At 48.5% G+C, this 14,617-nt stretch overlaps 1 protein-coding gene across 2 annotated transcripts; it reads right to left on the bottom strand.

Annotated features, from left to right (window-relative positions):
* Positions 1 to 680: 680 nt before the first annotated feature.
* EFHC1 (EF-hand domain containing 1) lies at positions 681 to 13,946 on the bottom strand. 2 transcript variants are annotated; one of them, XR_011854356.1, is made up of 11 exons: positions 13,787 to 13,946; positions 11,560 to 11,781; positions 10,248 to 10,535; positions 8,525 to 8,674; positions 6,977 to 7,169; positions 6,673 to 6,893; positions 5,096 to 5,236; positions 4,806 to 5,019; positions 4,524 to 4,665; positions 1,483 to 1,578; positions 681 to 829 (listed from the first exon to the last, which is right to left on the bottom strand). XR_011854356.1 is itself a non-coding variant. In XM_072143797.1 (10 exons), the coding sequence occupies exons 1-10, from the start codon at positions 13,847 to 13,849 to the stop codon at positions 772 to 774; spliced, it is 1,692 nt and encodes a 563-aa protein (XP_071999898.1). In that variant the 5' UTR covers positions 13,850 to 13,946; the 3' UTR covers positions 681 to 771. The 2 variants fall into 2 exon arrangements, 1 of the variants encoding a protein (XP_071999898.1); XM_072143797.1 differs by lacking the exon at positions 1,483 to 1,578.
* Between the last annotated feature and the right edge of the window lie 671 nt (positions 13,947 to 14,617).

Here is a 14,617-nt window from a genome sequence, read left to right as displayed (position 1 = left end):
ACACATTGAGGGAGATTTATCAGAAATCTGAGGACAGAACTAGTCTAGCTGCTCATGGCAACCAATCGGAGCTCGGCTCTCTTTTTCCCACAGATGTTTATAAAATGTAAGCTGGGCTCTGATTGGTTGCCATGGGCAACTAGAACAGTTTTGCTCTCAGAAACAAATGCTCCATTTTGTTTGTTTGGGTTTTTGCAGAATTTTCATATTGTTTTTTTTTCCCATAGATTATAGGGGGGTGTGTTTCTGAATTTGGGTGGTTGTCATGATGACCTCACAGGGGTTTCCTTTTGCAGATTTATTTGATGGGGCCTAGTATGTGGAGGGGTGAAGGGCCTGAAAATTTAAAGTTGTACCTCCATCCTGGCATACTACTGGCACAATTTCCATACTATTCACCCTTGCGTTAAAGGGATATTTCAAGATCTGAATAGGTAACTTAAAGGGGTTGTCCAGTGACAACAAGCTTCAGGAAAGGGGCTTATTCTCTGATCGGTCCACTGTACCCCATTCATTTTTTTTGGCGCTGATGGAAATAGCTGAGCGCCACACTTGACCGCGAATGGAGCGGCAGTGCGCTTGCGCCATCGGCTGCTCCATTCTTTCGGGGTGAAATGGGGGTACCCCCTTACTGAGACCCCCACTGATCAGAAAGTATAAAATCTAATGATACAAGGACATGGCAAAACTTTTTTTTATCATTTTTATTTGCATCAGTTTTGCAGAGAAAGTGAAATAAATAATCGCTGGTTTTCTCAGTCGGAGTAAATTCTAAATTATCGGATCATATGTTCCTCCGGATCCAGTTCTCTCCTGGATATCAGGATTCCTGTGAACACGAAATATAATCTGCATCAGCCAGGACAATAAAATCCTCTGTGCCGCTGGCGACACTGCCCCCAATACTACATAACATTCTAGTCCTGAAATCCTCTGTGCTGCTGGGGACTCTGCCCCTTATACTACATAACATTCTAGTCCTGAAATCCTCTGTGCTGCTGGGGACTCTGCCCCTTATACTACATAACATTCTCGTCCTGAAATCCTCTGTGCTGCTGGGGACACTGCTCCTTATACTACATAACATTCTAGTCCTGAAATCCTCTGTGCTGCTGGGGACACTGCTCCTTATACTACATAACATTCTAGTCCTGAAATCCTCTGTGCTGCTGGGGACTCTGCCCCTTATACTACATAACATTCTCGTCCTGAAATCCTCTGTGCTGCTGGGGACACTGCTCCTTATACTACATAACATTCTAGTCCTGAAATCCTCTGTGCTGCTGGCTCTCTGCCTCTTTTCTCATACTCGGACGATGATGGTGAATTTGGCAGAGATGTGGTTTGGACTCCTCCGAGCTGTGCGGGTGATTCAGAGTCCAGGAATGATTACATTTCCCATCCACGTCTGCTGGGAACTATGGGAATACTGGGAAATGGGGGAGGGGAGGGCACGGACCGCGCTGCCTGCTGCACACTGACCTGGGCACATCCCCACAGCCTGGTAATATTGTCATGGCTCACCGCAGTACATCGCCACAGCCTTCTACAATATGATTCTACATCTCTGCTTGCTGTCTGTGAATGGGATGATCAAGCTTTTCTCTGTACCTCCCAACCATCCCAGATTCAGCAAAACAGCCCTGTAGGGTGGCGCTGGAGTGCCCTGTATGGTGGTGCTATGCCCTGTATGGTTGGGGTGTGCCCTGTATGGTGACGGTGTGCCTGACACTGTGCCCTGTATGGTGGCGCTATGCCCTGTATGGTGGCGCTGTGCCATGTATGGGGGCGCTATGCCCTGTATGGTGGCGCTATGCCCTGTATGGTGGCGCTGTGCCATGTATGGGGGCGCTATGCCCTGTATGGTGGCGCTATGCCCTGTATGGTGGCGCTATGCCCTGTATGGTGGCGCTGTGCCATGTATGGGGGCGCTATGCCCTGTATTATGGTGCTGTGCCTGGCACTATGACCTCTATGATGGTGCTGTACCTGGCACTGTGACCTGTATGGTGACACTGTGACCTGTGTGATGGCGCTGTGCCTGGCACCGTGCCCTGTGTGATGGCGCTGTGCCTGGCACTGTGCCCTGTGTGATGGCGCTGTGCCTGGCACTGTGCCCTGTGTGATGGCGCTGTGCCCTGTGTGATGGCGCTGTGCCCTGTGTGGTGGCGCTGTGCCTGGCACTGTGCTCTGTATGATGGCGCTGTGCCCTGTATGATGGCGCTGTGCCTGGCACTGTGACCTGTATGATGGCGCTGTGCCCTGTGTGATGACACTGTGCTCTGTGTGATGGTGCTGTGCCTGGCACTGTGCCCTGTGTGAGGGCGCTGTGCCTGGCACTGTGCCCTGTGTGATGGCGCTGTGCCTGGCACTGTGCCCTGTGTGATGGCGCTGTGCCTGGCACTGTGCCCTGTGTGATGGCGCTGTGCCTGGCACTGTGCCCTGTGTGATGGTGCTGTGTCCTGTGTGATGGCGCTGTGCCCTGTGTGATGGCGCTGTGCCTGGCACTGTGCCCTGTGTGATGGCGCTGTGCCCTGTGTGATGGCGCTGTGCCTGGAACTGTGCCCTGTGTGATGGCGCTGTGCCCTGTGTGATGGCGCTGTGCCTGGCACTGTGCCCTGTGTGATGGCGCTGTGCCTGGCACTGTGCTCTGTGTGATGGCGCTGTGCCTGGCACTGTGCTCTGTGTGATGGCGCTGTGCCCTGTATGATGGCGCTGTGCCTGGCACTGTGCTCTGTATGAAAGCGCTGTGCCCTGTATGATGGCGCTGTGCCTGGCACTGTGCCCTGTGTGACGGCGCTGTGCCCTGTATGATGGCGCTGTGCCTGGCACTGTGCTCTGTATGATGGCGCTGTGCCCTGTATGATGGCGCTGTGCCTGGCACTGTGCCTTGTATGATGGCGCTGTGCCTGGCACTGTGACCTGTATGATGGCGCTGTGCCCTGTATAATGGCGCTGTGCCTGGCACTGTGCCTTGTATGATGGCACTGTGCCTGGCACTGTGACCTGTATGATGGCGTGGTGCCCTGTATGATGGCACTGTGCCTGGCACTGTGACCTGTATGATGGCGTGGTGCCCTGTATGATGGCGCTGTGCCTGGCACTGTGACCTGTATGATGGCGCTGTGCCTGGCACTGTGACCTGTATGATGGCGCTGTGCCTGGCACTGTGACCTGTATGATGGCGCTGTGCCTGGCACTGTGACCTGTATGATGGCGCTGTGCCTGGCACTGTGCCCTGTGTGATGACGCTGTGCTCTGTGTGATGACGCTGTGCCCTGTGTGATGGCGCTGTGCCCTGTGTGATGGCGCTGTGCCTGGCGCTGTGCCCTGTGTGATGGCGCTGTGCCCTGCGTGATGGCACTGTGCCCTGTGTGATGGCGCTGTGCCTGGCACTGTGCCCTGTGTGATGGCGCTGTGCCCTGTGTGATGGCGCTGTGCCTGGAACTGTGCCCTGTGTGATGGCGCTGTGCCCTGTATGATGGCGCTGTGCCTGGCACTGTGCTCTGTGTGATGGCGCTGTGCCCTGTATGATGGCGCTGTGCCTGGCACTGTGCTCTGTATGAAAGCGCTGTGCCCTGTATGATGGCGCTGTGCCTGGCACTGTGCCCTGTGTGACGGCGCTGTGCCCTGTATGATGGCGCTGTGCCTGGCACTGTGCTCTGTATGATGACGCTGTGCCCTGTATGATGGCGCTGTGCCTGGCACTGTGCCTTGTATGATGGCACTGTGCCTGGCACTGTGACCTGTATGATGGCGCTGTGCCCTGTATGATGGCGCTGTGCCTGGCACTGTGCCTTGTATGATGGCACTGTGCCTGGCACTGTGACCTGTATGATGGCATGGTGCCCTGTATGATGGCACTGTGCCTGGCACTGTGACCTGTATGATGGCGTGGTGCCCTGTATGATGGCGCTGTGTCTGGCACTGTGACCTGTATGATGGCGTGGTGCCCTGTATGATGGCGCTGTGCCTGGCACTGTGACCTGTATGATGGCGCTGTGCCCTGTGTGATGGCGCTGTGCCTGGCACTGTGACCTGTATGATGGCGCTGTGCCTGGCACTGTGACCTGTATGATGGCGCTGTGCCTGACGCTGTGCCCTGTGTGATGACGCTGTGCCCTGTGTGATGGCGCTGTGCCCTGTGTGATGGCGCTGTGCCTGGCGCTGTGCCCTGTGTGATGGCGCTGTGCCTGGCTCTGTGCCCTGCGTGATGGCGCTGTGCCCTGCGTGATGGCGCTGTGCCCTGCGTGATGGCGCTGTGCCCTGTGTGATGGCGCTGTGCCTGGCGCTGTGCCCTGTGTGATGGCGCTGTGCCCTGTGTGATGGCGCTGTGCCCTGTGTGATGGCGCTGTGCCCTGTGTGATGGCGCTGTGCCTGGCGCTGTGCCCTGTGTGATGGCGCTGTGCCTGGCACTGTGCCCTGTGTGATGGCGCTGTGTCCAGATACCTCATATTATGTATAAACCTAATCCTGTATTCTAGGTGTCCTTGATAATGTTATGCACAAGGGCATCTTCTTACCCCAGCTCTCTGTCTCCCTCTTGTGCGTGGAAGTGTTTCTCCAGTGACCTCAGCACTTCACAGGGAAACTGATGCTCATGAGTCTTCATGTAGTTTAGAACATATCTGTCTGCGTCTTTGATGATGAACCGTTGCCTAAAAACTGAGGACAATGGACATATGTTAGATTTCTAGCAATTCATGTGATTTGTGCCAGTTGTTTCCATCAGGGCGGCGCTCTATGTGCTTCCCATTATAGTGAGCGCCCTCTAGTGGTGGCAGGTAATAGGGGAAAATTTTTACCTTCAACAACAGAACCAATAGTGAAGTCGTCAGGACCATAGTAGACGGGATTGTCCATGGTGGAGCCTGGTTTAGTAACTCTACTCTTTTCCAGGAATTTCCCTCCGATGATTCCCGAGTTACGGATTTGAGGCTCAAAAATACTGATGGTGTCGTCAGAGAGGTAATAGGACAGGATGAAACGTCGCTCTTTGTCTTCAGGGTTCATGGAGTCCTAAGGGATCACAAAGGTCAGATAGGTCATAGAGGGTTCACATTGGGGACCGGAGCCGGGGGGAGGCGGAGCTTACCAGAGCGGCGGCGTATCTCAGGACCTTGTGGTCGTTCTCCAGCATCTTGATCACGTCTTTCTTGGGTGGTTTTGGGATGAGAGTAAGACAGTTCTGAAGAGAGTCCTCCAGCAAGCCGTAGCCATTGTATGGGGGGATCTCCTACAGGAGGAAGATAGGTGGGGTCATAGGTCAAGAATAGGTTCACACTATGGAAATACCAAAAAATGGGGAGGGGGGTGTGCAGGAATCCTGGGAGGTGCCACTGTACATCTGGTCTGGGGTCTGACATAAGGACGTTTATAAATGGGGAGAGCGCGGGGGTCTATGTGAACGGGCTGGGGTCTTTCCTAGGTCAGATATGGTGTGACGGCTGTTCCCAGGTCTTTGAAGGAGGATTCATGGTCTAGAATGATTGTACAGAGGGGTCAGGTAGGAAGGGGGAGGGTCCTGTGGTCTTGGTGTCTGGTCTGGGAGAGGTATTTAGATATTTAGGTACGGGTATTTAGATACATGATTCTTAGATACTTGGTGATTAGATACATGGGCTCTAGATATGTGATATTTAGATGCAGGGCATTTAGATATATAGATTATAGATTATATTGAGATACATAGTAATAGGGTATGTGGTACTGAGATACAGTGTATTTAGATACCTGGGATGTCAGTGCATAATATTAAGATACAGGGTATGTAGATACTTGATATTTAGATACAGATTATTTAGATAGATATATACTATTTAGTTAGTATTTAGATATTTCATGCTCAGATTCAGGGTATTTAGATACAGGGTATGTAGATTTGTGATATTTGGATACAGGGCATGTAGATACGTGATATTTAGATATGCGATACGTTATATTTAGATACAGGGTAGGTAGTTACATGATATTTAGATACAGATTATATATATATATATATATATATACTACAGGCAGTCCCCGGGTTACGTACAACATAGGGTCTGTAGGTTTGTTCTTAAGTTGAATTTGTATGTAAGTCGGAACTGTATATTTTATCATTGTAATCCCAGCCAGAACTTTTTTGGTCTCTGTGACAATTGGATTTTAAAAATGTTGGGTTGTCATCAAGATTCAAGATTAACACTAAAGCTTCATTACAGACGCCTGTGATAACTGTTACAGCTGATCATTGTAGCCTAAGGCTAAAGTACAATAAATTACCAATATCCAGAGGTCCGTTTGTAACTAGGGGTCGTATGTAAGTCGAGTGTTCTTAAGTAGGGGACCACCTGTATTTAGATAGTATTTGGACATTTCATGCTCAGATATGGGGTATTTAAATACAGGGTAAGTAGATTTGTGATATTTGGATACAGGGCATGTAGATATGTTATATTTAGATACAGGGTATTTGAATACATGATATTTAGATATATCTTATTGAGATACGTGATATTTAGATATGTCCTGTTTAGATAGTATTTAGATATTTCATGCTCAGATATGGGGTACTTGGATACAGGGTATGTAGATACATGATATTGAGATAGGCGATATTGAGATACTGGGTATGTAGATACGTGTTAGGGGCAGACACAGCCAGGGGGTCCGCCACCCTAGTATCTCCACCTGTGTCACTTCTTCCTCCTGTGGTTTGGTGACATCCGCAGGCGTCAGGTCCTGGACTCCGAGCTTCTCCTGGTAGAAGTCCAGGGTGTAGGCGTCGCAGTCGTACAGGAAGAACTTGCGCCCCAGGATGGTGACGTGACGCCCCAGCATGAAATCCCGGGGGGTGTACCACTCCGTCACCTCCTGCTCCGACATCTCCAGGACACATTTGGGAAAGGTATCTGTGGGGAAGAGTTTTTGAGGACTCTTTAGTAACATTTGGGTTTCTCCCCGGCTGTGGGGTCACCCCATAACCTGCCCTCACCTCGTAGATCCTTGACAGATTTCGGTAAGCGCTGCCGCCTCATTAACACAGGGAATGGATCCCTCCCGTCATTCCTCTCGTGGACCTCCCGGACCTCCACCGTGTCATCCACCAGGTAGTAATGTATAATGACCGGTCGGATCTCTCCAAACATACTGCCCGAGTCATCCCAGAGGGAGAAGAAGCGCAGCACCTGGGCAGGAAGAGGAGAGGAAGCTGCTCACAGCTGAGGGTTTGTTACATTCCCATCTGGTCCAAACAATCCTCTGTGAGCTAAATATCAGCCAGACAAACCTCTGTCGTTTGCTACACTGTATCAGTCCAGTAATATGTAAGATACCTGGAGTCCAGATCACAGAGAATCATAAAGAATATCATGCACTTCTTTGTGAGGGTGTACCCTAACACTGCTGTGCTCTGTGTACTCCAGTGCTCCTCTATAAACCTCATTTCTGCTCTAAGTTTAAGCTTCTGGTTGCATACTACAGCTATAGGGAAGGGCCTGTAAGCAGTGTGAGGTTATGTCCCCAAAAAGCTACAATCCTGGAATATAAATCCATATATCACAGTCCTGCTGCTTCTAACATACACAAAGGTCTGATTACACATACTGGCTGCAGAGAGCACAGAGCACAGCAGTGTGAGAACACACCCCCTGTTCACTTGGAGAAGCTTTAATCCTGGAATATAAATCCATATATCAAAGTTCTGCTGCTACTAACAACATACACAAAAGTCTGATTGTACATCTCTCAAGGGACAATACATAACACTGCCTGCAGGGAGCTGAGAGCACAGCAGTGTGAGGACACACCTGCAATACAATCCAAGGCTGAAGAGAGCACAGCAGTGTAAGGACACACCTCAGTGCACTCGTAGAAGCTATAATCCTAGGACATAAATCCAAATATCACAGTCCTGCTTCTACTAACAACATACACAAAGGTCTGATTACACATCTCTCCAGGCACAATACTTAAAGGAAACCTACCACTTGTAGTGGCAGGTTTCCGATGGAAATACCGGGCACCAGCTCAGGGTGAGCTGGTGCCGGAGCTTATTTTAGTTAGTGTTTTAAACCGCGGTATCGCGGTTTAAAACACTTTTTAAACGCTATAGCCGGCGCAGGCAGGTGCGCGCTCGGCGCTTACCGTGCGCGCGGCTATATAGGAAGTGAATGAGAGCCGCGTGCACGGTAAGCGCCGAGCGCGTACCTGCCTGCGCCGGCTATAGCGTTTAAAAAGTGTTTTAAACCGCGATACCGCGGTTTAAAACAATAACTAAAATAAGCTCCGGCACCAGCTCACCCTGAGCTGGTGCCCGTTATTGCCATCGGAAACCTGCCACTACAAGTGGTAGGTTTCCTTTAACACTGGCTGCAGAGAGCACAGAGCACAGCAGTGTGAGGACTTATACATGGTGTATGTGAAGAAGCTACAATCCTAGAATATAAATCTATATATCACAGTCCTGCTGCTACTAACAACATACACCAAGGTCTGATTACACATCTCTCCAGGGACAATACATAACAAAATTGAATGTTACCTTACGGTCCATGGTGAGGAATTGCTTGAGTTTATCAAAGTCGGGTGGTGTGGTATAAGTCCGGTTCGGCTCCTTCCGGATCTCGGTGTAGGGATCCGGAGGGATTTCTTCTGGCAGGTTAAGTTCGATGCCCTCACTCTCTAGGAAATCCTGTGTGTGACAGTAAGTGATTAGGAACCAGTGTGGAGCACATTACTGGGGGAACCAGTGTGGAGCGCATTACTGGGGAACTAGTGTGGAGAACATTACTGGGTAACCAGTGTGGAGCACATTCCTGGGCGAACCAGTGTGGAGCACATTGCTGTGGAACCAGTGTGGAGCACATTACTGGGGAACTAGTGTGGAGCGCATTACTGGGGAACCAGTGTGGAGCACATTGCTGTGGAACCAGTGTGGAGCACATTGTTGTGGAACCAGTGTGGAGCACATTAATGGGGAACCAGGGTGGAGCACATTACTGGGGAACCAGGGTGGAGCACATTACTGGGTAACCAGTGTGGAGCACATTGCTGTGGAACCAGTGTGGAGCACATTACTGGGGAACCATTGTGGAGCACATTGCTGTGGAACCAGTGTGGAGCACATTGCTGTGGAACCATTGTGGATCACATTCCTGGGGAACCAGTGTGGAGCACATTACTGGGGAACCAGGATGAAGCACATTACTAGGGAACCAGTGTGGAGCACATTACTGGGGAACCAGGGTGGAGCACATTACTGGGGAACCAGTGTGGAGCACATTACTGGGGAACCAGTGTGGAGCACATTACTGGGGAACCAGTGTGGAGCACATTACTGGGGAACCAGTGTGGAGCACATTACTGGGGAACCAGTGTGGAGCACATTACTGGGGAATCAGTGTGGAGCACATTACTGGGGAACTAGTGTGGAGCACATTGCTGTGGAACCAGTGTGGAGCACATTGCTGTGGAACCAGTGTGGAGCACATTACTGGGGAACCATTGTGGAGCACATTGCTGTGGAACCATTGTGGAGCACATTGCTGTGGAACCATTGTGGAGCACATTGCTGTGGAACCATTGTGGAGCACATTGCTGTGGAACCAGTGTGGAGCACATTTCTGGGGAACCAGTGTGGATCACATTCCTGGGGAACCAGTGTGGAGTACATTACTAGGGAACCAGTGTGGAGCACATTACTGGGGAACCAGGGTGGAGCACATTACTGGGGAACCAGGGTGGAGCACATTACTGGGGGAACCAGTGTGGAGCACATGACTGAGGGAACTAATGTGGAGCACATTACTTGGGAACCAGTGTGGAGCACATTACTGGGGGAACTAGTGTGGATGACATTACTGGGGAACCAGTGTGGAGCTCATTACCGGGGGAACTAGTGTGGAGGACATTACTGGAGGAACTAGTGTGGAGGACATTACTGGAGGAACTAGTGTGGAGGACATTACTGGAGAACCAGGGTGGAGCACATTGCTGAGGGAACTAATATGGAGCACATTACTGGGGAACTAGTGTGGAGCACATTACTGGGCAACCAGTGTGGAGCACATTACTGGGGAACTAGTGTGGCGCACATTACTGGGGGAACCAGTGTGGAGCACATTACTGGGGGAACTAGTGTGGTGCACATTACTGGGGAACCAGTGTGGAGTGCATTACTGGGGAACTCCTGTTGAGCACATTACTGGGGAACCAGTGTGGAAAGCTCCAGGACATCATGTAGCGGCCAGGATTCGGCTCGTTACCTGTGTGAATCTGTCGCAGCTGATGAGGCGGAGGGTCCTGCCGTACAGGGTGATGTTGATGCCCACGTTCAGGTCCTTCCAGTGGTAGTGATCCCCATTGTCGTTCTTCGGGTGTCTCTGTCTCTTTATAAATGTGCCTTGTGGTATTCCGGAGTTCTCCACCGGGGGCTCCACCACGGATATCGTGTCGTCTTCCAGGTAGTAGTATATACTCACTTTCCGTACTCTGTAGTGTTCGTCTTGTGAGATGGGGACGGTCTCTTTAAAGTATCCCTCAAAGCGTAGCACCTGGAGAGAGGAGATGATGCGGTATAGCAGTATTATAGATGAAATCAACGTAAGCTCTAATGGGCTCTGATACAGTCCAGTGCCACACCCTCATAGAGTCCAGCGACATCCACTAATAGAGTCCAGCGACATCCACTAATAGAGTCCAGCGACATCCACTAATAGAGTCCAGTGCCGCGCCCTCATAGAGTCCAGTGGCGCGCCCTCATAGAGTCCAGTGGCGCGCCCTCATAGAGTCCAGTGGCGCGCCCTCATAGAGTCCAGTGGCGCGCCCTCATAGAGTCCAGTGCCGCGCCCTCATAGAGTCCAGTGCCGCGCCCTCATAGAGTCCAGTGCCGCGCCCTCATAGACTCCAGTGCCGCGCCCTCATAGAGTCCAGTGGCGCGCCCTCATAGAGTCCAGTGGCGCGCCCTCATAGAGTCCAGTGGCGCGCCCTCATAGAGTCCAGTGGCGCGCCCTCATAGAGTCCAGTGGCGCGCCCTCATAGAGTCCAGTGGCGCGCCCTCATAGAGTCCAGTGGCGCGCCCTCATAGAGTCCAGTGGCGCGCCCTCATAGAGTCCAGTGGCGCGCCCTCATAGAGTCCAGTGGCGCGCCCTCATAGAGTCCAGTGGCGCGCCCTCATAGAGTCCAGTGCCGCGCCCTCATAGAGTCCAGTGCCGCGCCCTCATAGAGTCCAGTGCCGCGCCCTCATAGAGTCCAGTGCCGCGCCCTCATAGAGTCCAGTGCCGCGCCCTCATAGAGTCCAGTGCCGCGCCCTCATAGAGTCCAGTGCCGCGCCCTCATAGAGTCCAGTGCCACCCTCTATGAGAGTACAGTGACACCCTCTATGAGAGTACAGTGACAACCTCTATGAGAGTCCAGTGACACCCTCTATGAGAGTCCAGTGACACCCTCTATGAGAGTCCAGTGACACCCTGACACCCTGCTGGACTTTTGTAGTAACCATCACTGGAGTGATCGAGTCATGGATATAAGATGCAGGGGAGCACAGGATGCGGTATTATTCATTATATCCTGATTTACCTTTTTGTCGAAGGCCACATAAGAGGGTATGAAGGTGGAGGGTGGCGCCTGCCGCACTTGCCCGTATGTCAGGGTGGGTCTTTTGTTGGCGAGTTCATCTAGATCAGCTTGTGATAGTTGGTTCACTGTAATTGGCTCTCTGCCGATCCCTACAGTGGGGAGCACGGGCCGGCTGTACCCATTACGATAAGTCAACGTCTGGGAGCGGTGGAAAATAGATTTCTGGGGAAAGAGAAGAGAGGGGAGTATCAGACAGTATTATATATAACACACCAGGTACAGTATTATATATAGTACACTGTGTACAGTATTATATTATGCACACTGTGTACGGTATTATATATAGTACACTGTATACAGTATTGTATATAGCACACTGTGTACGGTATTATACATGGCATACTGTGTACGGTATTATATATAGTACACTGTATACAGTATTATATAAGCACATTGTGTACAGTATTATACATGGCATACTGTGTACGGTATATATAGTACACTGTATACAGTATTATATATAGTACACTGTCTACGGTATTATATATAGTACACTGTATACAGTATTATATATAGCACACTGTGTACGGTATATATAGTACACTGTATACAGTATTATATATAGCACACTGTGTACGGTATTATACATGGCATACTGTGTACGGTATTATATATAGTACACTGTATACCTTATTACATATAGCACACTGTGTACGGTATTATATATAGTACACTGTATACCTTATTACACATAGCACACTGTGTACGGTATTATACATGGCATACTGTGTACGGTATATATAGTACACTGTATACAGTATTGTATATAGCACACTGTGTACGGTATTATACATGGCATACTCTGTACGGTATTATATATAGTACACTGTATACCTTATTACACATAGCACACTGTGTACGGTATTATACATGGCATACTGTGTACGGTATATATAGTACACTGTATACAGTATTGTATATAGCACACTGTGTACGGTATTATACATGGCATACTCTGTACGGTATTATATATAGTACACTGTATACCTTATTACACATAGCACACTGTGTACGGTATTATACATGGCATACTGTGTACGGTATATATAGTACACTGTATACAGTATTATATATAGCACACTGTGTACGGTATTATACATGGCATACTGTGTACGGTATTATATATAGTACACTGTATACCAGTGGTTCTGAACCTTTGTAATGCTGTGACCCCGCAATACAGTTACTCATGTTGTGGTGACCCCAATCAATGCGATTTGCAGTAAAAACACAATAAAATTGCGTCTCCAAAGGCTTTAGGCGACCCCTGTGTTTTGGTCGTTCGACCCCTGCTGGGGTCACTAAACACAAGTTGAGAACCACTGCTGTATACAGTATTATATACACTGTGTACACTATATACACTGTGTACGGTATTATACATGGCATACTGTGTACAGTATTATATATAGTACACTGTATACAGTATTATATATAGCACACTGTGTACGGTATTATACATGGCATACTGTGTACAGTATTATATATAGTACACTGTATACAGTATTATATATAGCACACTGTGTACGGTATTATACATGGCATACTGTGTACAGTATTATATATAGTACACTGTATACAGTATTATATATGGCATACTGTGTACGGTATTATATATAGTACACTGTATACCTTATTACATATAGCACATTGTGTACGGTATTATACATGGCATACTGTGTACAGTATTATATATAGTACACTGTATACAGTATTATATATGGCACACTGTGTACGGTATTATACATGGCATACTGTGTACGGTATTATATATAGTACACTGTATAGAGTATTATATATAGCACACTTTGTACAGTATTATACATGGCATACTGTGTACGGTATTATATATAATACACTGTATACAGTATTATATATAGCACACTGTGTACGGTATTATATACATGGCATACTGTGTACAGTATTATATATAATACACTGTATACCTTATTACACATAGCACACTGTGTACGGTATTATATACATGGCATACTGTGTACAGTATTATATATAGTACACTGTATACCTTATTACGCATAGCACACTGTGTACGGTATTATATACATGGCATACTGTGTACAGTATTATATATAGTACACTGTATACCTTATTACACATAGCACACTGTGTACGGTATTATATACATGGCACTGTATGTGGTACTTACGGTCGGGTCGCGGTAGGTGTTGCCGGGAAGGAATGGCAGCCCATGTACAGGATGAGAGGACATGATGTCTCCAGGCTGTCCCTCTCTCTCTTCACTCTCTCTGTCCTGGATGTCTCTCTGCAGCTTCTTGTGTCTCCAGGCAACCTTTAGACATGACTCCGATCTCCATAGTGAAGGTAAACACTGAGAGGCCACGCCTCCTGGTCACCTGACCCTGGAGCCTCCTATATACCCAGAGTACTCCTGTATACTGTCCCTGTATAACATCACCCAGCTTCCCCACAATCCTGTATGAAAGCATCCCAGAAATCCAGACATACACCCTGTGCTGTATATACAGGAGACCCAACTTTCCCACAGTCTGCTTTTATCTTTGTTTACATTGTATTAATAAACTATTGTTCAAGACACCCAGCTTTCCCAGAGGACCAAACTTAAAATATGTTCACACAAATAATTCATATCCAAGCAACCAAACTTTCCTCAAATCCTGATAAAAATTTAGCTGTGAAAAGCCACCACTTAATTTATTACTTATTGCATCATTTCACAATTCAGCTTTCCAAGAGTCCTGAATGGTGTTTTCTAGATGTTTTCCTTGTTGTATAACAAATGTACACACCCAGCTTTCTTAGGATCCTTAAATAGAAAATATACTGTGAAACAACTCTTTTTGCGTAACAATTTGTATCGAGGCACCAAACTTTCCCACAGACCTAAAACACAAACACATCTATCTATGTAACTAGAAAATAACCTATACATAACCTTCAGACCAATCAGTTCTCAATCTAACATTCTATGTACTCCAATGGGATAAATAGAAACAAA

Source organism: Engystomops pustulosus, chromosome 3, assembly GCF_040894005.1.
Source record: "Engystomops pustulosus chromosome 3, aEngPut4.maternal, whole genome shotgun sequence".
Lineage (NCBI taxonomy): Eukaryota > Metazoa > Chordata > Amphibia > Anura > Leptodactylidae > Engystomops > Engystomops pustulosus.
Note: the sequence above shows the minus strand (reverse complement) of the source record. Positions and strands in the feature narration are given on the sequence as shown.

Coding starts and splice junctions, on each gene's coding strand:
- EFHC1 (XM_072143797.1), bottom strand. CDS start 13,849: ATGTCCTCTCATCCTGTACATGGGCTGCCATTCCTTCCCGGCAACACC. Junction 5,237..6,672: donor AGGAGGAAGAAGTGACACAG/GTGGAGATACTA, acceptor TTCCTCCTGTAG/GAGATCCCCCCATACAATGG. Junction 4,666..4,805: donor TATTGGTTCTGTTGTTGAAG/GTAAAAATTTTC, acceptor CATTGTCCTCAG/TTTTTAGGCAACGGTTCATC.